The sequence below is a fragment of the Anomalospiza imberbis genome, chromosome Z (assembly GCF_031753505.1).
Source record: "Anomalospiza imberbis isolate Cuckoo-Finch-1a 21T00152 chromosome Z, ASM3175350v1, whole genome shotgun sequence".
NCBI lineage: Eukaryota > Metazoa > Chordata > Aves > Passeriformes > Viduidae > Anomalospiza > Anomalospiza imberbis.
In genome coordinates, this window is record NC_089721.1 from 8,744,608 (window position 1) to 8,769,134 (window position 24,527).

Here is a 24,527-nt window from a genome sequence, read left to right on the forward strand (position 1 = left end):
TAATTTATCAGCAGCCTGCGTTCTGCAGCGCCTCTGCCAGCCCATCCTGCAAAGCAAGGCCATTACATTGACAGAATTAAGGACTTTCCTTCTGAGCTTGTCATTTACTCTGCTCTCCCTTTTCTCCTCTGCATTTTTGTGTGAGAAATATTTTGAAGCCTGCAAAGCCTTTTTTTCCTTCTAGCAATTTTATCATTTTCTATTTAAATAAACATTAGCAGTTCTCTCTCTTCCTCCCCATTTCTTTGCATCTCTGGTAATATCTGTATAGGACTTGGTAACTGAGTTTGCTAATTTACATTATGCCAGCTCCTGACTTAACACGTTAGGGTAAATTATTAGACATGGTCTCATTAATGCTCACAAGCTGGTGTTTTAAGCAGCTGGGAAATTTGAGAACACTAATCTTACATAGCAGGCACTGTTCTCAGATTGAAAAACAGATCGAATTTGAGGGTTAAGCTCATCAGCGGTTTTAATAAATGGCAAATACTTCCAGGCAGAAATAGTAATTCTTTCGCAGACTCTCTCAAGATTTTACTGCTTGAGTTCAAAGCCACTCAGGGAAGAAAGACATACACTCTGACACTACTTTAATCAATGTTGCTTGAAGAAAAGGTCTTTCATTTCAGATTTTATTTCCCTTTGAGTGCAAATTTGTCATGCTTTCCCATGCATGCTGCACCACCTTCAGCTTATGACACTGGGAAGGTCTGGTGGTCAGTGCTCACTGTTCCTGCTTCTTCCCTACTACTCTTGCTCTCCAGATCCCCCTAGCAGCTGTCTGGGGACAGGATCCATTCCCAAGCACTGGAACAAGACCTAGGGGAGGCATCCACCAGAAGTCTGTGCATTACAGCAAGGCTGTCCTGAGCTCTCCCTGCCCTCTCTGACTTCATGCCTGCTCAGCACAGGGGCTTAGAGCACAAACATCTCCAGGGTGGCACCACCCTCCAACCTCCACATTTCATCTCAGCCTCTGTATTCCTGGTTTTTTTTTCTTGAGATCCCAAAAGTCCTTTAGGTGAGCCTGGGGATGGATGCCCAGCAGTACCACAGCACAGAGAGCCACTCCAGGGTTAAATTCAATACCTCTTGAGGTCCTGCTCTGTGTACAGTAAGGACATGCCCTTAATTTTAATAATCATTCACCAATCTCTACCACAGGAAAATCTTGGTTTATCAAGTTTGGTTATGATCAGCTTGTTTCCCTCAGTGTTTTTCTTCCCTTTCTCCCCTTAAGTGGATAGCAAAACCAAACAAGGTTTGGGCATCTTACATTCAAAAATTTTCAAGCATTTGAAGAATTTCACATTTTCATAGGTGTTCTGTATGTTCTGACTGGAGAGGAGAATGGGCTCTGGAGGGATTCACAGGGCACAGAAACAGAGCAGAGGAAAACTGAACCGGGAATCTAGAATTTAATGTTCAATTAAGATTTGCTAAATCTCCTTTCACAAGCCAAGGGTCCCACCCAGGACTTTTCAATCTGTTTGGCCTCTCTGTATAAGAACAAATTAGATTAATTTACCTCCTGGCTCTGTTTAAAAAAAAACTGAGCAAGTTGCAGCCTATTGCATCAGCCTCTGCCTGGGCTCTTGGGCGCTGGAGGAGCCAAGGGTGTGTTTGTCTCCTTTACACATTTATAAGGAACCTAAAATTTTGATGTCTAAGTAAAGCTGTGTCATACATTAAACACCAGACTCTTTGCACACCTAAGGGGATGTGGCACTGGGTTTTTCCAGCTCACTGGGTGGTCAAAGGTTACAGAGTGTGGTCATAAAAAACAGGCAGTATATTGTGCTCTTGAGTTGGAGAATACAAAGCAGCCACAACTTACTATAAATAGGTAATTTAAATGTAGAGAAACTTACTCTAAGTTAACACTGGCAAAATTATTTTGTGTTTGTTTGCCCATAAAACTTCCAGGCACAAAGCAGTGTTTAAGCAGGTTCGCCAAGGGAGCACCTGTTAAATGTTCCCTTGGTCTGCCCCAACAAGGGTTAATCAGACTCAAATCTTCCCAGATGGCAGTCATAGCTGTTTTGTCACATTTGGAGGTGTTTCTCATCTATCTGAGAGAGAAGTTAATGTTCCTCCACTGGGGATGCACTTTCCAGCTCCAGAAATGCTTTTATCTCCAAAAGCTGCTGTGTAGCAGGCTAGGGGGAGCAAATTTTGCAGAGAAAGAGAGCTCTCACATTCCCCTCTTAAACAACAGACTGCTTTAAATCCCAGAGCAGAATTCAAAGTACCAATTAAGAAACTGAAACTGTTTTAATTCACAGTCCAACAGTCAATGTTTGTCTTGAAGTCAAAAGTCACTTCCTCTTTACATAACTCTTACCAAGAGGATCTTTAGCAGTCAATGCATGGGCAGGACCGAGGGAGGGATGATGTTCATACTGGGAAGCTCCATGAGCACGCACAAGCAATGATTTTTCATGTTGTTCTCTTCAGGGCTGTGGTTACAATTGCAGCACCCTGCACGCAGTTGTTTCTGTGCACAGAAATTAATCTCGAGGGCTGCATTTAACTGCTTGGTCCTTTCCATTTGTTTCAGATCAAACAGCATGTTAGTGGGCTTTGTGTAAGCATGAGGGTTGCACATGAGTGGGGTTGTGACAACATTGAAATGCCCAGTGCACAGAAAACAAAATGTTCATAAATCAAGTGCAGCCTGTAGGCAAGAGCTGCTGTGGTATAGAATCAGAGTGGTTTGAATTGGAAGGGACCTTAAAGATCATCTTGTTCCAACACCCCAGCCATGGGCAGGGACACCTTAGGAAAGTTCAGCTCCTGTGTTGCTGCACATGTATTTCTGTTGCTGAATCACACACTGAAATTCCTACAGGGATTGTGATATTCTACAAACGGATAATTTTTAACCTCTGGGGCAGTGAGGTGGGTCATGCCTCTCAAATACCCTTAAGTCCTTATAATTACAATAGCACAGATTGAAGTATGTTTTAATTTCTGGCTCACAGACGTTTAAAAACACTGCACCACATTCCTTACCAGCAAGCAATATTGTCTCCATTTCACAAGCTGAGCAATTTATTTGGCTTTGCACAATTAAATAGAAAAGCTACTACTCATGTGTGAAATAAATGTGTCCCCTGAAACTCAGTCTGCCACCTTTTCTCACTGCAGTTCCCTTCTGTGGCTTTTTGATATTAAAACTTGAGTTGATCAGGCATGAACTTTTCACCATGTGATTCATATTGCTCCACAGAAGTATCTTTCTTCCTTCCAAAGATTACCTCAGCAGTACAAATATTGGCTTTACCATCAACATTTCTATGTTTCTCCCTCAATTACTGTTTTTTAAAAAGGTTGATTACTGTTTTAATGTGATTGTTGCTGTGTGGCCTTTACATAATGGTCCAACTTACTGATATTTCCTCCCTAATGATTATCCTTACAAAAGATGATTTTTAATTGCTCTTTTGTGAGCCTATTGACTCCATATCTTCACTTTTTTTATTATTATATTGGTTGTTTTATGTCAAATGTTTGGAAAAGACTGTGCCAAAATAATTTTTTCTCGTCATTTGTCCAGGAAGGATGACAAGTTAACTGCAGTTTATATCCCCCACCATCACCATTTCTACCTTACAAATATTGTAATTATATTAGCAGGATTCCAAGATGGTGGGTCTTCCCAGTTTTTAAAGCATTGTTAAAAATTAACCTTACTAAAGTTTAAAAACTATGCTCTAAGCTTCCATCTTTGAATTAGATGGACTTGCTGCATTGAAAATGCTTATTAGCAGATAGAGCCACAAAGTGCTCTGTGTCAGTGAACATAACCTTCCTTTTTCATCTGCCATAAGGCAGATAAGTCCTTCTTCCTTTCTGCTTCCTCTTGGAGGGCTGTCTGTTAACACATTTGCTTTTCACACACCTGTTTATTACTTTATTTTTTTCTATTCTCCATTCTTTATTACCGTTGGAGATTCACAGTTCTGTAATTCCTTGCAGTTTTTATTAAATTCTGTTAAATTTATTTCTTCCTGTTATTTTTGTCTTATTTTCCAAATAAATGTGTTGCGACAGTCTTGTCTTTTTTTAATCAAAAAATGCTTTATGACCTATGTAATGTTTTTATGTCTGTTAAATAGTGTTCCCGAGCAAGCCCCAGTTTTCAGTAAGGTTTCCCAATTTGAAATTTATTTCCCAGTTGCTGTTGCCCTGGTTACTTTAGGCTTCAGGAAACAAGCTTCTCTAAAGCCCAAGGATACGCATCACTAGTTGGTGCTGCTTTTTGTTTGCTCAAAGGAAATGTAATCAAATTGTGAGGGCAAATACCAAGGCAACTATTACCTTTGAGAAAGCAATTAACTCTCCTCTAACCATCAGAATAATATCCAGTGCTAAATTCCAGGCTGTATGCTGCTGGATATACTTAGCAGTCTTTCAGAAATTATGAAGAAGACTGTGATACATCTGGCAAATGGCCAAGTAAAGTCCTTCAGGCAGTTTCTCTTCACAAGTGTGCAGCCAGATGTTTGAGGTCCCTCAGCTCAACTCTCCTCTAATGAGATTTGCTGCACAACAGACTGCTGTAACCACCATATTTGAGATGTCTGCTTGGGATTTAAATACCCAGCTGTTTGAGGACTTTTAATTCCAAGTTGCCAGACTCTGCACTGTGTAGCTTTGTCCTCAAGGTAAAAGTATCATAATTTTGCTGTTTTTTCCTCTTCATCCCTAGGCACATTTTCCTGTGATTTAGGCTATCCAGCCCTGTCCCATTAGGGTCTTCTGATTAACCCGTGCATAATAAATTCCTTGTTTCTAAAATGCAATACATTATCTTTGGTTTTTATTTGTTTGATTTGTCTTGCAATTTTTTTTTCCAGATCTTTGCATTTTTAGCACTGATGTGTCTTATCCTAGCCATTGGCAATGGTATCTGGGAGCATGATAAGGGCTACTACTTCCAGGTCTATCTGCCCTGGGCAGAGGGTGTCAACTCTGCCTCCTACTCCGGCTTCCTCATGTTCTGGTCATACGTGATCATTTTAAACACAGTGGTACCTATTTCACTCTACGTCAGGTATGTGCTGGAAGTTCCTTTCACTTTTGATCTTAGGAGAGATTTAGCTTTTGCCTTAACTGGAAGCAGCATTTTCCTTAAAACCTAACACAGCCCCATCATGGATGCTCCTACAAAACCACAGCTTTTCTTGTTTCTGATGCCTTCAGAAGGCTTTGTCAGGGTTGGAGTGGGGACAGCAGTAAGCCCTGGAAGAGGAGAGGATTTTGCAATTAAAGGGGAGGCGTAGGTGTGTAGGATGCTATAGGAGCAGGGCTGGAAGCCTGCCACCATTAGCATCTTTCTAACAGTGAATGAATGGCCTGTTCCTCGAGGTGGCTTCAGGACTGTGTGAGGATTGTCAGGTAAGTAGGCAGGTACTTACCAGGTACTGGTACCAAGTTGAAGTACTTGGTGTTATATGAGCAGTTGAGAGTGTTCTCTCTTCCCAGACAATGCAGAGCTGTGTTGGTTATTGGTGATAGATACGAGTGACAGGTAGGCAGCATGTCTGTGATGCTCTCAAAACTTGGGGCTGGGGTAGACACTGCACAGCCCTGTTCAATTTATCATTATAGCTACCTTCAGTCAGCTTTGCTACTGAGACTCTCTTTTGTGTCAGTAAACATGAGGAATGAATTCCATTCCTCTCTAGTATGTCACCCAGCAAGGTGAAAAATCATGTCATCTGTGAGCTGATGCCACTCTTTTGGTGGTACTGAGTGACACAATGGCTCTCTTGTTGTGGAGCTCTCTGTTGTTGGAGACATGGCTGTTCTCATCCCCTAGCAGTGGGCTCAGCTCAGCCCACAGCTCTACTGGAAACCATCTCCTGAGATGGCACTAACTGAAATCCACTGCTCCTGCCTCGCTTCTCCGTCTGAACACTTCCGAAACTTTCCAAGTACTTTTATATAGTACTACTTTATGAACAAAGGAAATGAGTTTGCTGTAAATTTAGCAGATCGTTTCACTGGGACTTGCTTCAGCATCCCTTACCACAGGCCACCTGTGGTAAGGCAGATGAGTTGAACCTGTCATTACCTTCAAAGTTGTCTTCCAATTGCAATTGATAATGGTGGTGCTGAAGATAAAGAGCTTGTCCCTTAAGCTAATGAATATTCCATCACCTTCTGTTTCTGTTTCATCAGCGTGGAGATTATACGCTTGGGTAACAGTTTCTACATCGACTGGGACCGTAAAATGTATTACCCGCTGAATGACACACCAGCTCAGGCTCGAACCACTACACTCAACGAAGAGCTGGGGCAGATCAAGTACATCTTCTCAGACAAAACAGGAACCCTCACCCAGAACATCATGTGTTTCAACAAGTGCTCCATCAATGGCAAATCCTATGGTAGGTCTGTCTTGTTCTCTGGGTTTTCTTCACTGTGTGCCTCTTCATGCACAGAGACTAAATCTGATATCCAGAAGAGAGTGCCATGTAAGGAGCTGCAGTGATCAAGTGCAAGGCTATCCATCAGGGATGTCTGGACAGCCTAATTGCATCACTTGCCATGTATTAATTGTTTCCCCTTTTTTCTCACTCTTTTATCTTCCCTTTTCTGCCCCACTACTACCCCAACACTATTAGTTTCTCTTTATTTGTCCCAGATTTACATCTGTACTCAAATTAGTGTTTTGTTTTTTTTGTTTTTTTTTTTTTTTTTCTGATACCACTAGTTAGGTAATCACAGCTTTTTATAGTATTATTGGCATGGTTAGCCAGGTATTGCTAACCTTGCAAAATATAACATGTAACTCACATAACTCACTCCCTCCTAATCACTTATGAAATCAGCCATCCTTCATAGGGCTCATCTGCAAATTTTGTCAGCTTCTCACACTGTCCTCTCTCAGCAATTTCTCATGTCATGAGCAGTGATTTTGCACATCCTTTTCAGGTAGTTGGAGTAGTTAGTGACCTGGTCTTTGTCTTTACACCTGACATTCTTCAACTACCAGAAGACAGAAAAGTTTGTAGGGAGTTGGAAAAAATGGGAAACATGAGTTGTTAGCTCTGTTAGATCCTAGAAGTTCTTGATTTAAAAGGTTTGTTCATGCTATGGCCCCAGGCAGTTTTCTTCATACTGCTCAAGAGGTGCTAGCACTTTGTAAACTACCTAATTGATTAACACCATTAGGTGCCCCAGAGAAATTAGTCACTGCTTATTTGTATATGGATGCTTGCTTTGCCTGTGTCAGACCTCCTGATGCAATAATGTGCCAGAAAGTTTGCATCTTTTCTCAGTGCTATCAGCTGACCTAATAAAAGAAGATATTTCTTCCTATGAATCTGTGTATATTTAGAGACCACCTTATCTCAAACAGTGTTACTATGATATCTAACATTAGTACCGCTAATGAGGAGTTTGAAATCTCTCCTATCAAGTGTCCTTAGTTGACTTTTCTGAAGTGCATGTCACCACCAACAGGTGACATACAGGGTAAGGGTTCAAGAAATGAATGGGAAACACATGCAAAGAAGGCAAACAATCTATTGCCTGTAGTTTTCTAAATGTTTAGCTTCTTCCTAGCACAGTGCTTCTCTGCTGCTCAGGAGCATTCTGGAAAGCAATGTCAGAAACAATGATTAAGTTCTGCTCTCTTCTGGAGGCTTCAGGGAAGGAGATGTACAAAAGCCTCTTGGCTATGGTTCCCAGGGAATCAGCTGATGCATAGGTTCTCAGGAGAGGTGTTTACTGTGTTTCTTTTACACTCCTGAGGCCTTTGTGAAGGCACACCAGCACTACAATTGATTTTGGTCACAGCTGAGGTTGCTGGTGCAAACACAAGTCAATCATTCCTATAACTCATTGCATTTCGATCTTATTTCAATGAAGTGTTGGGGACTGGCTGCCCTTGGCACAGTCCAGACCTTCCTAAATGATACTTTTCTCCAGGCAGAAGTTCTAATAATGTTTCTTTGAGATGACATGTTTTCAATTCCTATGACCAGATCATCCATTCAGGGAGAATCAACAGAACAGCCTTGCTATCTAGATGTGGGGAAAATGGGCTTTGAGAACTCCTTTTCTGTGGGTGTCCAGGGACTGCTGCAAATAGTAGGATCCAGGAGCTGGATTTTGAAAGAGAAGGCACAAGAGAAGTCAATCCCTGGAAGCACTTTTTTTTCCTACCTAGCGCTAGAAACACTATTCTCTCTGTGTTCAGCTCAAGACAAGTATTTTTTATTCAAAAGCCAGTCACTTTTATGGTAACTACTTTGTGTTTCAAGCATCTATCAGTCTCCAGATTTTGTCGTGGACAAACATAGAAACTGATTGCTATGTATCATCAGTCATCAGTGCCCATGTCAATGTACTTTTAAAATAGAAACTTAGAAACACTTTACTCAATTTTGTGGCTCAGAGACTGCACTTACCTGCAGTTTGTGGCTATAATTTCATCTTTCTTGCTTTCAGGTGATGTGTATGATATGTCTGGGCAAAGGATAGAAATAAATGAGGTAAGTGCTCAAGTGCTATCAGGATCCGTGCTTTCAGCGGACCTGGATAAGTACCAGTGGACACAACCCTGCACAGCTTATGTTTTTGACCCTGCAAGAGTTGATGCTCTTGATGCTCACAACAGAGATGTGTGTTCCTCTGGATGTGAGAGAATTCCCAGAATTAAGTTCCTTTCCAGTAAGCCTGGGTTAAACCTGCAGGTCAGGGACAGCCCACTGTCCCCTCTGCTTCACCTGACATCCTGGTGCATGCACAGTTTCTCTTGGACACTTGACCACTGGTGTTTGTTGGAGACTTGGGCATTGGTGAATTTTATTAACCTTATCAGTTAATTAAAGCTTTAGCAAGGAATTAGTGAGTGCAGTTCACACCAATAGTGAGGCCACTGTCAAATTCCTCTGATGTCTGGACTTCAGAAAGTGTAAAAATGTGTCATTTTTACATTTTTGTTTAGCCTCTGCTCGCAGGCACAAATGCACGTCTTCATTTCAAAAATGTCTGAAAGCTGCATGCAGTAATCCAAATAACAAACAGCAAGATGATGATGAAAATCCCACTCCTCATTCCAATGATTCATTTCCAATCCATTTAGATCTTAAATTGCCCACTGAAACAGGCTGTTTGTGCTGAGCACTGTGCCTCCAGCCTGCCCTCTCTCCGTCAGCCTTGCTTGGTGACACACACTGGACTCCTGCCAACTGTCCACCCCACCCTGCTGCTGGTGACACTCTCTGGAGCAGAGTCCTGCTACCCACACACCCACAATGTTGCTGTGCCTGGACCTTGCTGAGCAGTCGAGTGTGGGAGGGGTCGGTCTGTGCTCTTGGGCTGAGTGCTAAATGTCAGTGTGCAGAGGTCAAAAGGATGATTCCCATGCTGGAAACTCTGAGCTCATCAGGGATGGGGTGGGAGTCAGAATTGTCCAAGGCAGGCTTGGCAGTCCATTACTCCATGACGCATCATGTGGTAAGCTTCTGGACATTTCTCCAGTCTGTTCCACTCTGCCTGGGGCTTCTTGTTTTTTGACAAAATGTGTAGTGCCTGTGGAGTTTAACCTTTACTTCACCTGTCTGTCCTATTTTTTTCGTATCAGGATTTTTTTCTGACTTTGGGAGAACATGGTGGGTAAGACAGACTTTTAAATTGTTTTAAACTGGGCTCCTGCATTCCACTATCACAGGCAACCTTTGACATCATAAGCAAGATGCTTCCAAGCAGGCATGTGTTGAAGGCAGGCACTTCTTTGCTGTAGGCATCCACTGGTAGGGCTCCTGTTGGAGCATTAGCTGCTGCTCAGAGAGGCAGTTTAGCTAATTGGTTCTTAGCCTAAGTGCTGCTCTGAAAGGCACATCTGGTGCTTGTCCTGTCCCATGACTAAATACCTTTCAGGACCTCCTACTTCCTTAAATCCACCAATCTCTGTCAGGAGCAGCCAGCCCTGCAGGATCCTTTGTAAATGTGAGGAGGAGACAGGGGCAGAGTTGGGCAGGGACTGGTGTACAGCCATGTGAGAGCTCAACAAATAATACCAAGGCATGTTTTTTTCAGAACACCGAGAAGGTTGATTTCTCATACAACCCATTAGCCGACCCAAAGTTTGCCTTCTATGACCACAGCCTGGTTGAAGCCGTGAAGCTGAATGATGTCCCGACGCACAGGTTCTTCCGGCTGCTCTCACTTTGCCACACAGTGATGCCAGAGGAGAAGAAGGAAGGTGAGGACTGCTGAAGGCACTGGAATGAGTGGTTATGTTCACTCGCACCACAGCATGTCTTCTCTCCACAGAAGCTGTTATTGGTCCTTTTGGCTCCCTGGTGATTTTCTGTAGTGTATGGCTACACATAAATCAGTGTCTTTGGAGATGCCACATGGGAAGAGAAAGGACCAGGGCCTCCACTCCCTGTGTGTTCCCGTGGTGGAGCTGACACTACTGCAAACACCACATCTCTGGAGTGCGGAAATTGCAGGTGCCACAGCTTCCCTGAGGTGGCAGAGGCTTGCCCTGCTCTCTCTCTACTCTGCTTCTAGCCCCAGAAAGCAAAGAACTTAGAGTACCTATCCACTGGAGACTCATTCACTCCTCTCACCCAGTGTTCCCACAGCTACTAGGTCAGCCTCCTCAAATCCCAGATGGGATGAAAGCTATGCTTTAAAAGTTAGAGTTAGTTGACAGGTATAAAGTGAAAATACTGATCAGAAAAAATACCTGCAGATCTAACTAGAAGAGGCTAAACCCAAGGAACCTGTCCTCTCAGTGAGGTATTAGACTCCAAAGAGAGTGACTAAAATCCCCAAAAGAATCCAGGGGGCCTCTTGCACTGTCCTGGAGGATGGGTTGGTGGGACTTCATAGAGATGTGTGGACATAAGGTGCTTTTTAGTGCTGGACCTCTGTGAATAGACAGAAAAGCAAAGGGGTAACTGCTATATTATGTCTCAGGTTTTGTATTTTTTTTTTTAGCTCAGAAATAAGTCAAAAGCCACATTACATTTTTTTCTTGCATGTCAGGTAACTTGGTGTATCAAGCACAATCTCCTGATGAGGGAGCCCTAGTCACTGCTGCCAGAAACTTTGGATTTGTGTTCCGGGCTCGCACACCAGAGACCATCACTGTCGTGGAAATGGGAGAAACAAAAATCTACAAACTTCTGGCTATTCTTGATTTCAACAATGTTCGCAAACGAATGTCTGTGATTGGTATGTTCCCCTTGGCTGCTTTCTTTCATTCCTGACTTTAGCAGGTTCTGGAGCTGTCCCTCATTCTGCTATGATGCAGAATTTTTCTAGGAGACCTCCTTTGCAATGTGCTCTGAATAACATTTATTTCTGAGGACTTGAGATGGGCTGCCTTGACTTTATAATTATACAGCAACAGTGCCAGAAAAATACTAAAAGGAGGCAGGTGGGATAAATCTCAACATCTGGACCACAGTGATAGACTGGAGATGGGCTGTCTTGTCTTTATAACTACACAGCAAAAGTGCCAGAAAAATACTTAAAGGAGGCAGGTGGGATAAATCTCAACATCTGGACCACAGTGATGCAAGCCAGCCTTCTAAAGACACTAAGTTTTTCATATATCTTGCTCCCCTCATTACAATGCAGGAAAGGTCTTTCTTCTAATCAGCTTTTAAATTTTCAGTAAAATTTGAGGAAGTAGGATAGGAGAAAGCAAGAACAAACTGAGAAAACATTTTTTTCCAATAAACAAATTTCAAATTTTTCCCAAACAGAAAATTGAAAAATTATTCAATAAAGTTTTTGCAGCCTTTATTAACACTCCAACTTACTCTAATATTTCAGGAATATTGTAATTGTAGTTACAGTTTACTGGTAGGAAAATAGGAGAAGTAGGTCCAGTTCCCTAAAAACAAGTTGTTCTTCACTTTTGAGTGAAGTCCTGCCTGTAGGGACAACATAGTGTCTGCTCAGACCAATGCACTCTCTTCTTTTCTAAGCAGAACTTGTCTTGATTCCTGGGAGTTTGCCAAAACTTGGGGAAATTCAGACACCTGTAGAAACTGTTCTTGGCTTTGATGGAAGGGCTTTGTACCCCAAAAGACTCAGTCTGGGATTTGTAGAATTTCTTTTCCCCTTCCTCACAGTGCGGAGTCCAGAAGGTGACTTGACTTTGTACTGCAAGGGGGCCGACACCATTCTTTATGAACTGCTTCATCCATCCTGCAATTCTCTCAAAGAGGAGACCACAGAGCACCTGAATGTAAGAACTTCCTTCTCAACAACATCTCTGCATTTGATGTTTTCCTTTTCTCCAGCATACTTTTTCTTCAAGGAAAAAAAAAAAAACCAGATTTTAGAAACAGCATTTAAGCGCCAATTTTAAGTTATGGAATACAGAAACAAATAAATTTCTATGGCCTTAGGTCTCAAATTAGTTGCCTAAGCATGAGAACCAGGTGCCATGTGAACTACTTCAGGACAGTCAGCAGATCGAGGGAGCTCTAGGATCCTCAGCATAAGAAGGACATGGACCTGTTGGAGTGAGTCTATGGCTATGAGGATGATCAGAGGGCTGGAGCATCTCTCCTGTTGCTGGGAGATTTGGGGTTGTTCAGCCTGGAGAAGAGAAGGCTCTAGGGAGACCTTATAACACCTTCCAGTACCTGAAGGGGCTACAAGACTGCTGCAGAGGGACTTTTTACAAGGGTATGTAGTGATAAAACAAGGGTTTGATGGCTTTAAACTGAAAGACAGAAGATTTAGATTAATTATTAGGAAAAATTTCTTTACTGTGAGGGTGATGAGACACTGGAACAGGTTGTCCAGAGAAGCTATGGATGCTCCATCCCTGGAAGTGTTCAAGGCCGAGTTAGATGGGGCTCTGAAGAAAGTGTCCCTGCCCATGGCATTGGGGGTTGGAATGAGATGATCTTTAAGGTCCCTGCCAACCCAAGACATTCTATCATTCTATGATTCTGTAATATGGACAAAGATGGCAAATCCAATGCAGGACATTCAGAAGACCCTTGACCTGTTTCTGATGCACCTTTACTTCAAGCATGGGGAAACACCTCCCAGAGATGCATTTCACAAATGCATCTTTGCTGTTCCACCAAACACTGAGGTCCATACTGTCCATCAGAAAGCACAGTTAGGCTTGCTGAGATGCTATGAACTATCTGTGCTCATGCTGTGCATTTCAGCCAGAATTCATACCCTAAAAATGTTGAACCCACATCCAAAATTTGAGGCTGTGTTTAGTGTTTATTTAGGTCTCTTGTTGAGAATTACAAGCCTGAGAAACAAATGCCTGATTAGTGAAAAGCTTTAGAGTCAGAAAGTAGAAAACCCCTTTTGAGTTTTTTTTTTCCATAAGGACCACAGATGGTAATGATAAAGTGGTCTGTAATTGCTATTTAAAAATACCCCAACATTTGTGGCCTAAGGTGTCGTTTTGTCACCTTTCCTCCGCAAACTTTACCAAGGTGCTTTTACCAGTCTGAGTTCTGAAGGTCCTTTGTAAGCCCAGGTGACTAGACTCTTCTTCTTGGATCTTGGATCATCTGTTTCACCACTGTCTTGCAGGAGTTTGCTGGAGAAGGCCTGAGGACACTCGTGGTGGCCTATAAGAGCTTGGAGGAAGACTACTTTCAGGATTGGATCAGGCGTCACCATGAAGCAAGCACTGCCTTGGAAGGACGGGAAGACAAACTGTCGGAGTTATATGAAGAGATTGAAAAAGACCTAATGGTTGGTAATTCAGGGAATCTGGGCCAGGCTCTGGGAGAGGCAGTGAGGGTGGTGGTTTGTCAATAAACAGCTCAGTGTGACTTTGGTAAACACTGCTCTGCAAACAGCTCAGTGGGCTGTGTGACAGGAGCAGGTCAGAACATGACAGCCCTGGGTGTTCACTGGCACCTCCATCAGGAGCCCACAACTGAGGTGTCAGCCACCAGTTCAGGGGAATGGTTTTATTTTAACCCACGTAGGTGTCAGAGTAGCTTTCTCATGATGAAGTGACATACCAGAGCCTTCAGGAGATTATGTGGACACAAATATTTCATAGCTATCCTTTGTATGTGCAAATGGCTGATCTATTTATTTTCCAGCTTTTGAAATGGCGGGCAGTAAATAATTTCCAGTGCCCATGAGAGTGTCTCCTTTGTTCTTCCAGCCCTGGGCAGAATGGGTAGATGATATCCATGAACATGTTTGTGTCAATTTGAAATAGAGCTAAACTGTGATCTTCGGGTCATTCTTCTCTCCCTAAGTGTTGTTACAGTTTTGAAATGCCCTGGAGAATTTGCCCTTGTTTTAGAGCCATGAATAATGAATGAAAAGCATGTGTGTGATCTGAAGAAAAGCAATCCAACTTTTGCACTTGTGGCAATGCTTTCTTGAAACCCCAGAAATCCTGGCAGACACCTTAGCTCCTTCCATTAGCTGCATGCTCAGAATGCCAGCAGTGCTCAGGGAAGAAGCAGGTGTGAGCTGGGGAAATGCTGGCCTTTGGAAGTTGCATAGTCTCTCTAGCTGGATCAGGAACTACTGTAAAACAGGGATTGTACAGTTTTGAGGACCTTGTAGAGAAGTTCCCTCAGAGCTGTTACCAACGTTGATAACACTCATAGCTGATGTATGATGGACATCTCAGGATGCCAAAAGGGATCCCAGGCTTAAAGCCAACCTCTGAATTTAGTCTCCAAGTAGCAGGAGATAGGTGGTAGCAGTGAAACCCGAAATAGCAGTGAAACCTCCATGTCTCTTAGACTACAGGTTAAAGCCTTTACTTCCTTCTACAGCAGAAAGAGCGGTAACTTAAAAATAATGAAGGTTTGTGTCCTGAGCAGTCTGTGGTGTAGCTGTGTGATAATGTGGACCAGGGGTGGGGACAGGTCTGTTAAGGGCTGGAGAAGATGTTTAGCAGCCATGTGACATCTGCAGTACAGCGCACCTGGGATCAAGTTGCACACCAGAGGAGGTTTGGGGACACAGATCCAGAGTGTCTTTGTCCCTCTATTAAAGCTCTATCTGCAAATAATTTCATGCATATTTATAATCCATCAGAGCCTGGGGAGATTAAAGCCTAGAACATCTGCAGGATCAGGGCTGTCCTCTGTGCAGTAAATTTGCTGAGGAAGAATGTCAATCAGTACAACCTTATTCCTGGGGATTTCATTTGTGTTTGCTTAAATAATTAGGTTTAGTGCTCTCTCCTTTGGTAGCAGTGGGAGGACTTAACCAGCTCCCTGCCATTTCTGTTAAGCTGCTAGGTGCCACAGCCATAGAGGACAAGCTACAGGATGGTGTCCCACAGACAATTGAGACTCTTGCCAAAGCCAACATCAAGATATGGGTTCTCACTGGAGATAAGCAAGGTAAAAGCACCACAGCTTTGGATACTTCTCTTCTCCTCCACTGGTGGGGTGGTTCTGCTAAGACCTGTGTTCTCATTCTTTGGAAACTGCACAGAAGACAAACTTACATGGCTTTGCTTCATTGCCAGCTATGCAAAATTTCAGTTAACTGGAATTAGACCAGAAGACTAGCTTGTGCCTGTCTTTAATTTCTGTCATGAGAGTGGAAGCAGGGTGAAGGCAGAATCCTTTGCCTTTGGAGAGGTGACATTAAGCATCCCATAGTCCCTGACATAAGCTGTGAAAAGGTGTCACCTTCATCCAGTTGATCATTCAGATGAAGAAGGTGGAAAAAACCTTGTCCTGCTTTCCAGAAACTTTCATGTTATAGTGGATGTTGGGTGCATTTCAGCTTGTTTCTGGCTCTTATCATACCAAATAGAAATGGAGGAAACATAGGCTTTTGGAGATGGAAAGAACAGCAAATAGACTCCAGTGAATTCTTTTGGAGACATAGTATTTTCACTGAAACAATGGTGTTTCAGGGAGGTCAAAAGTGTTTGCAAATAATTTCATCCAAGACACGAGCAGAGAATTTTTGAGAAAAATGAAACATTTCATTTTGCCATGTTCCAAATACAATAGTTCTGCTATAAAATACCAAAATATCTTTTCCAGAATTTAAGGACAAAATGTCATATTCTTTTTCAGAATTGTGGTTTGGGGCTTTCCTGAAAGCAGGGAGAGGGCAAGTTTAAAATCCTGAAAAAATTTTTGAATCAACATGAAGTGGTTTTTTGTTTTTTTGTTTTTTTTTTTTTTTTTTTTTTTTATATATATATGCTGATCAAAGGGTATTTTAAGCTTTTTCATGTTGGTAGAGTTATTTTTTCCTGTGGTTTTGTGAAGTCAAATTGGCTGGTATATCCATCAAAGTGACTCTCCTGGCTCTCTTACTGTTGACTCTGAAAGGCTCCAATCTCTTTTGAGTTAGAAAGAGAGCTTTTGTCATGTGAACAAAAAGGCCACAGAAGTGGGTGAATCTGGGGATGCTGAGATGGATTATCTTCCTGGTTTATCATTCTCAGAGACAGCAATGAATATTGGTTACTCCTGCAACTTGCTGAATGATGACATGGAAGAAGTTTTCATTGTCGAAGGCAGCACATCTGATGACGTACTGAATGAGCTAAGGTAAATGGCTGAAAAACAGTTTCAGTGCTGTGCACTAGCAGTATTTGTGTTTTGTGTCATTCCACCTTCTTTTTCCCCGTCAGCTTTCCTTGTTGCAGTTCATTCAGGGACCTTAGATAAGGGAGAGCTGCCTCCCTGGAAGATCCAGAAGCTAAACACAATGTAGAAATCTCCTCTCAGAGTAAATGCTGAAGCTTTGTGATCCAAGAGCTCAAATTAAATAAAGGTATAAGAAAGCAGAGTCAGATAGGGAGTATCAGCTGAAATTGGCCAAGAAGTGATCCTGAGCTACAAAGGCTTTGGCTCCAGGTTTGGGCTATGCTGTTGCTGTACTGCTCTTGCCATCTATTCACATTGCTGTCCTTTGTCTGGGTATGTCTCTTGTCTGGATATTTTTTAGCAGTATCTGAGAACTTACCTTCCTTCCTCACCTCCTCTGTAGACACAGGTTCTTAGGTAAAGTTGAAAAATGGGAAAGGTTTGCAGTCCTTTTCTCTTGGAGTAGATGGCTGCTGGACAACATGCACAGAAAATTGGATGTCTTTCAGGATAATATCCTTAATGGCACTCTGATGGTTTGTTTGACTTAAAATTAGCAGAAGTTTAGCAACACTAGTTAGAGTTTCAGAAATGTGGATGATCTGTGCAGGCAGCAGCTAAGCAAGGCATATTGTTCTAGGGATACAGGAAAAAATGGACTAAACTATTAAAGGGAAGCATTGGGTTTTTTTGTTTTGTTTTCATAAAGTTGCTCTTACAAAACATATATATGTATAAATATATATATATATATTTTTTTTAGGAGTGCAAGAAAAAAGATGAAACCAGACTCCTTTCTGGACAGTGATGAAATTAACATTCAGTTTGAAAAATCGTCGAAAAAACAAATCATTATACCTGATGAGCAAGCAAATGGGGTGTACGGTCTAGTTATCACTGGCCACAGCCTGGTAAGGAAGGTTCAGAGCCTTGGTATGGATGAATTCCCTGAGGAGCTTACTGCAAGACATACTGGAAGTCTGAAAAATGCTTTAAAAATTCAGCTCTAGGGGACAAGGTTTTTTTTTCTCTTTACTGAAGATTAGGTTCAGTGGTTATCTGAGACATCAAAGGTGACAGACAATGTTTCAGAAGATGTTTCAGGAACAGAGAACAGTTGGCCTTGATCTTTGGTGAACAAGAGGGATAGAGTAGCTGGATCATATTTAATGTCTGGAAACATACTAGAAAAATAATGAGGTTTGTGTTTGCAGCAAGAAGATAACATGAGATGTGGGTTTCAATGCCAAGGATATATTCTACTAAATATAGCTGAAAACAGATATGCTTAATTTATAGAATATAGATATTATGACTTAGCTAATATATTGATACTCTCTCCCACAATGTTCTTCCAAGCAAACTGAAGCAACACACTCCAGATGAAATTGTGACAGAATAGACTGCTTGGGAAGCGTGGCTCTGAAAGCCTCACTGTTGATCTAAAACAACAGTTAGCTGTCATCTGCAGAGGGTTATCCCACATCTATTTGATGCTTAATCTTTGCATTAACTGCTTAGAAAGAAAGCAGGTAAGACCAGACTGGAAGAAAGTACAAAGAAATCTGAGTCAGGCATGAACTGGAAAGCATAGGGGGAAACTGAGTCAGTTGGGATTTCTGAGCCTGGAGAATCTGATCAGTCTTGGTAATACTCTTCAAAATTATAACAGGTAAAGAAAGTAATGGAGTTAAACTGAGAGAAGAGAGTTCTGGGTGAAATGTCTTCCTGCTGAGAACAGTGAAATTCTGCAAAAAATTATCTATATTAGGAAATTTTTTAGAACCAGTTAGAGGGAAGAAAAAACAACTTAGATCAATTCAAACTTGTCTGTGAGGAACATTTAATTTATGTCAGGTTTATTTATCTGTTGTATTTTACTTTCCCAGATCTCAGTGAAAGCAAACAGACATAGCAAATAGACATATTTAGAAAGTTCCGGGAGGTACTACCTCCCAGAAACAGGGTGCTTCTGTTCCCTGTGGTTGCTACCTTTCTTAATGACAGCCCAGAAATTTTCACTTCCAGCTCTACACCAGCCCAGCAAATAAAGAAAATCTCATCTTTTTCTACTTTTGGCTCATGTGCCAAACACTCTCAGACAGTGCCTAGGTTGTTAAGTACCCTTTCTCCCTCTTTTATACTCAATTCCCCTTGAACTCCAGGGCCATAATCCCTGGATTCGCACTGCAAAGCACAGAAGAGGTCTGTCAGGTTTGGTCCATGTGCATTGCATGGACATCAGCTGGAAGCCCCTTGCCTGTTCCTACTCCATCCCTTCAGCCTGCAGTACAGACCCTGAGTACTCTGTTAGCAGAACACCTCTGACAGTGATGGCAAAGCTTTCTTTATATTCTTGGAAAAACACACACTCACCTACACCCTGGCAAGGGGATATGACCCACACAATCTGGGCTGTGTGGGAGCAGCCAGTCCACACAGTAGGCACAATGAGTTTCACCAAGATTATGGCTTTCTCCTTGGTGGGGGCCACAAGGACAGTGCAGGCAAATCCAGATGTCATTTATTTATTTCGATGAGCTTGAACAGTGGTGTGATACTGTCCCCCACACAGCACCTGCTCAGTGCTCTATCCCTGTCTGTAGAGGGGTGGGAGGGCAGTGCCAGACTATGAACGCATGTAGTGTTGCCTGAAGAAAGCAGTGAACAGAAAGTTGTCAGTATCCTTAATGGCATCATCATGCCACTTTATTTGTATGCAGTTGCACCAATTAATATACAAAGTGATAACATTTTGCTGGTGCTGTGCAGTGAGGATATTGAGGCAAAAGCCATCTCTGCACTGACCAGCAGTACTCAGGCTGAACCATGAAAATGTCTCTTGTTGAGCAAGCTTGCTGCCTTGACAGAGGAAAAAGGGGACATTGGTGACTTTCAACTCTCTATTTCAAAAAGAAAGAATATGTGACCTAAGGACTGTCTGCCTCACACAGACAAGGCAGTGGGCCTGCTGTAATGGCTCTGAGCAGGAGTGAGCCTTGTAGATTCCTTCCGTACATGTCTGCTTAAAAGAGACAACAAAGAGCAGAGCCATAAAGCATGATGTGAAAGAAATTTGAAAAGCTCACACTGCTCCCTCCTCCTCATGCAGAGCTGGAGGGGTGACTAGACATCCAATTATCTCAGTGCTTCTCGAATAGCAATAACACAGCTGAATGATTTAAAAGGTCAGCACTCAGAGTAAAGCAGCCTTCTCCCTAGTTTTGTGGTTTGCTTTGTCATGCCCACCTGAGCTTAACTTTTTACACGTTTTTTTTTTTTTTTAATTAGGCACTTAACAAATTTAAATCTTTCCTATTTATCTCCCAGAGCTTAAATAGTAATCCAAGAGGGATGAGCAGAGACTCTCTCACATGGAAATACACAAAGTTGTCTCAGGCCCTGCAGCAGCTTCCTGCTCTTGGTGTTTGACACTTCTGCCCTCTGTCAGGTGACATCAGCCAGAGTAGGTGCTGTGCATACCCAGCTGTTTTTCATACCCAGCTGTGGTGCATATCCAGCTGTGGTGCACCCAAAGTGCAAGCTTGTTGGTGTAGGGTGCATGGTGTGATGGGCAGTGTGGATGCTCCTGCAGCTGGGTGGATGGATTCACCCACATGGGTGTAAGAGCCTGGCTCAGCTGTCATGGCCACCTCGCTGCACCCTCTTTGTCAGGCCAGGAGTTGCTGTGAGCCTGCCGTGAGTGTTCCCTTTCCTCCTTTCCAGGCTTACGCGCTGGAAGGGAACCTGGAGCTGGAGCTGGTGAGAACTGCCTGCATGTGCAAAGTGGTGATCTGCTGCCGGGTGACTCCCCTGCAGAAGGCCCAGGTGGTGGAGCTGGTGAAGAAGTACAAGAAGGCTGTGACCCTGGCGATCGGAGACGGTGCCAATGATGTCAGCATGATCAAAAGTGAGTGATGGCCAACAGCTAGCATGCTGTAGCAGACTGACTCAAAGAGGTATTTGCTCTCTGAGGTAGGCTAGCAGCAGGAATACATATCTGAGTGCCTCCTGTACCACCCTCTTTGTAGAAACAAGTGTCTGTGTCCCAGATTTTGGCAGATTTCTACAGAGCACTCTCACTACAGGTTAATTGTGTCTCCTGCCTTCTGGGTCAAACTGGGCTCCTTCAGGGGCGAAGGTTGCACTAAGTGCCTAGTTTTTTGTTTCTGCCTTAAAGCAGACAAAATGGTTTGTCTTGATGATCTTACAGGTCTTTTCCAACCTAAGTGGCTCAATGATTCTATGAAAAGCCCACATAGGCTGTGATGTGATAATCAGTGTGTCTGCACAGCCACCATCACAAGGGCAATGTATATAACAAACAGTTTAGATCATAGAGGGCCTGACTCAAAGCAGAAATAAAATCTCTGTGCCTGTAAATATTGTGTATAATATTATGTGGGGTGGTTTTTTCAGCATTTCTTTGTGTCAGGACTGTTTGTTAATTATCTCCCTTGAGTTACAGATGGTGGGCTTCCAGGCCTCTCCATCTTTGAGCATCATTTGATGCTGCATTACCTCAGTGAATTTATGAAAAAAAGTCCTAACTAGGTGTAATTAAATTAAGATTATTCAGACAGACCTATTGCTAATCTTCCTCATGTTAACTGGCAAGAATTGATTAACTGGAGCCTCTTAATTAAGAAAGAAAAGGCTAAGTAGAGAGCTTCAAGGGAGATAAGTCAGGCAGTCAGCAAAGAAAGGAGAAGAAAGTTAAAGTGTACATAATAATTAGAAACTAATCCACTCCCCCCACAAGAGGATTGAGACTTTGGGATTTTATCAATTCAGTTCAGTGGAAACCTCTGAATCTAACCAACCTTCAGCCATTAAGATTGTATTCATTAGTTAAAGCTGTATAATTAGCTGTCACATTAAACTTATTTCTATTTTTAATAAATGAAAGTTACTATTAAAAAAAAATGTGACTCTTCTATCTAATTATTTGATTGAACTAATAAAGCCTAGGAAATGTAAAAAGGCTACAGTCTGCCTTTTAGCACAGTGTCTGAGAAAGTTTAAAATTGTTTCAAGATTTTGCCTGTCTGGGATGATGTTTTAAGGCTGCTGGAAGGACATGCATGCATGTTAAATAAAAGTCACATGTCAATATATATTGTTTCATAATAGCAGCCATTATAAACAACAGTATTTGTGCTGCTGGAAAGCATTCAGAAAAAAACCACAAACTGTCACTGAACCTATAACTTCATTCAAATAATAAAATCCCACTTATGGGAAATGTATCACAGAGCCAAAATCATAGTGCTGAAAGATTTAGTACACCAATTTTTTTTTTTTTAATAACTTTTCATTCTGACTTTCTGTGCAGGCTGTGAGGGAATTAACACAGTGTTCAGCACAGAGTAACTAGTTTTAAAAATGGGGCAGTGAAAACTCTCGGTATGATGATGTGATCAACGACCTTCTTGTTGCAGCTGCCCACATCGGAGTCGGCATCAGTGGCCAGGAGGGGATGCAGGCGGTCCTGTCCAGCGACTTCTCCTTTGCACAGTTCCGCTACCTGCAGCGCCTGCTCCTGGTCCACGGACGGTGGTCCTACATCCGCATGTGCAAGTTCCTCAAGTACTTCTTCTATAAGAATTTTGCCTTCACCTTGGTGCATTTCTGGTATGGCTTCTTCTCTGGCTTCTCAGCACAGGTGGGTCTGGCTTCGTTTTTGTCAGGGACATGGAGATGGTCAGAGGGCAGCACCTCTCCTGTGAAGACAGGCTGAGGGTGGAGGGCTGGTTCAGCTGGCAGATGAAAAAACTTCAGGGAGATCTTAGAGCACCTTTCAGTACCTAAAAGTGCTAAAAGAAAGCTGTAGATGAACTTCTTAGCAGGGTCTATTGCAATATGACAACGGGTAATGATTTTAAACTAAGCTTAGATTGATACAACAAATAAGTTTTTTGCAATGAAGTTTGTAAATCAGTGACAGAAGCTGCCCAGAGAGGTGGTTGCTGCCCCCTTCCTGGAAGCATTCCAGGTCAGGTTGGATGGGGTTCTGACCTGACCTAGTTGAAGATGTCTGTGCTGATTGCAGGGAGGTTGGTTTAGATGAATTTTACAGCACTCTTCCAACCAAAACCATTCTGCAAGTCCAGATCTAGCGTTTTCAAGCAAAGGAAATCTAGTGTTTTCATTTTACAAGGAAATAAACTAAGCCATTCCTCCCACCTCACTGAACAAACTCCAGTCTGTCTTTTTTAGCCACATGGGTATAAAGCAGATATTGCTGCCTCCATTGCTGCTGCTGGAGGACTGATGCCTGGAGACAGAATATATATATATAATATAAACGTATAATCATTAAGGTCACAAAAGACCTTCAAAATCATCAAGTTCAACCATGAACCCAACACTGCCATATTCACTACTAAACCATGTCACCCAGTGCCACATCCACATGTTTTTTTAAACACTGACCACCCTTTCAATGAAGAATTTTTCCCTAATATCCAGTATAAACCTTCCCTGGCATTTAGGTGCATTATGAAGCACATACGTCACTTGCAGGATTTCCAAAAGTATTCAAAGTGATTGCAACCATCAGCTGATGACACAGATTAATTTGGTGCAGATCTTGTAAGATCTATGCTTGTGCTGCTAGCATATTTGGAGCAAGCAGTTTAACCTGAGATGCCTGTAGGCATCAGGAGCTTGCCAGAGGAGCACATCCAGAGTGAATAAACTGGTGTTGGTTCATGGCAAACCAGCCTCCAACCAAACACAGATGTGGGGAGTGCAGATATCCAGGGGCTGGGGTGCAGGGTGGTGCAGAGGGATCCTGCTCTGGCTACAGCCAGCAATGGGTGCTCAGCAGACTGTGCTGGCATAATGTGTTCCTTCCCCTCTTTAGGGATGCTGAGTCTGAGTCATCTCATCCCTTTTGTCTCAGTAGCAACTCAGACCAAGGTGTTGCAGCAAGTAATTGCATATCCTTACAAAGATATAGAAAGCACAGCTTTTTTGCTAACTTCACTTGCTTTGTTTTTGTTTTTTTCCCCAGACCGTCTATGATGAGTGGTTCATTACACTTTACAATTTGGTATACACCTCTCTCCCAGTGCTAGGAATGAGTCTCTTTGATCAGGTACTGTTTCTGTCATCACTTTGGGGATTTTATTCATAGGGGTTTTGTCTTCAGGTGTTTTGAGCTGGTTCCATGAAGTAAAAGCAGCTGACCTTTTGGCTACATACTGTGGTAACCCCTGAAATAATAGCCTGACAGAGAGAACTTAAACCACAAAAAAAAGATGAACCAGAGAGAAGGTGTATTCCCTCCTAGTCACATGATTAGGGTTTAAGTAGTGCTGTGAGGAACAGAGAGCTGAGATAAATACGATCACCCTGATTTGGCCTGTAGGTTTCAGTGTGTGATGAGATTTTTGGGTTAGGCTGCTGCACAGCACCAGGTGCCATTGCAACCCTCTCCTGGAGCAGTCATACCCTACTTCCTGTGTTCCTAAAGCCTGGCAAGTGACTTACTAATGATGAGAAAAAACAATTAATTAACTGGATCTTTGAAACCAGATTTTGCAAGTTCAGCCTTTCTAGTGAGTTCTTTCTATGGTAATCTCACACAAATTCCAACCTCACTGTTACTGTTTGACAAGACAAAGGGGAAATAAAGCTGCTCCTATATGTATTTTACAACTTAAATAAATAGGAATTGGCTACTTTCTAGTGGTTCAGTGCTCCACTCTGGACACTTAATGGATCCAAGTCAGACAGCCTTGCCTGTGTGGGGAGGTATTTTTTAACCCTTAGCTTCCAGTCAGTTCTCTGGAGAACATACCATGCAGTCTGCTTTAGATGAAGTGTATATTCTTTCTTTTTTTATCAGCTGTCAATTCTTTTTTTAGCACAAGATAGGTAAAATGCATTATGGAAAATAAGCCCAGGCAACCTAGGGATGTGCCATGCCAGTAAGCATGGCAACAGAGTGAAAGC

At 42.4% G+C, this 24,527-nt stretch overlaps 1 protein-coding gene across 3 annotated transcripts in view; it reads left to right on the top strand.

Annotated features, from left to right (window-relative positions):
* The window catches only part of LOC137465267 (phospholipid-transporting ATPase ID-like), an 83,945-nt gene that overhangs the window by 53,437 nt on the left and 5,981 nt on the right, over positions 1–24,527 (top strand). For all 3 annotated transcript variants that reach the window (XM_068177217.1, XM_068177216.1, XM_068177218.1), the window contains exons 12-24: positions 4,866–5,062; positions 6,193–6,401; positions 8,470–8,513; positions 10,063–10,228; positions 11,023–11,211; positions 12,120–12,235; positions 13,561–13,725; positions 15,242–15,353; positions 16,421–16,526; positions 17,329–17,476; positions 20,292–20,475; positions 22,007–22,230; positions 23,584–23,667. In XM_068177217.1, the coding sequence (XP_068033318.1) occupies positions 4,866–5,062; positions 6,193–6,401; positions 8,470–8,513; positions 10,063–10,228; positions 11,023–11,211; positions 12,120–12,235; positions 13,561–13,725; positions 15,242–15,353; positions 16,421–16,526; positions 17,329–17,476; positions 20,292–20,475; positions 22,007–22,230; positions 23,584–23,667 (1,944 nt within the window). The remainder of the gene's footprint in view (positions 1–4,865; positions 5,063–6,192; positions 6,402–8,469; positions 8,514–10,062; positions 10,229–11,022; positions 11,212–12,119; positions 12,236–13,560; positions 13,726–15,241; positions 15,354–16,420; positions 16,527–17,328; positions 17,477–20,291; positions 20,476–22,006; positions 22,231–23,583; positions 23,668–24,527) is intronic.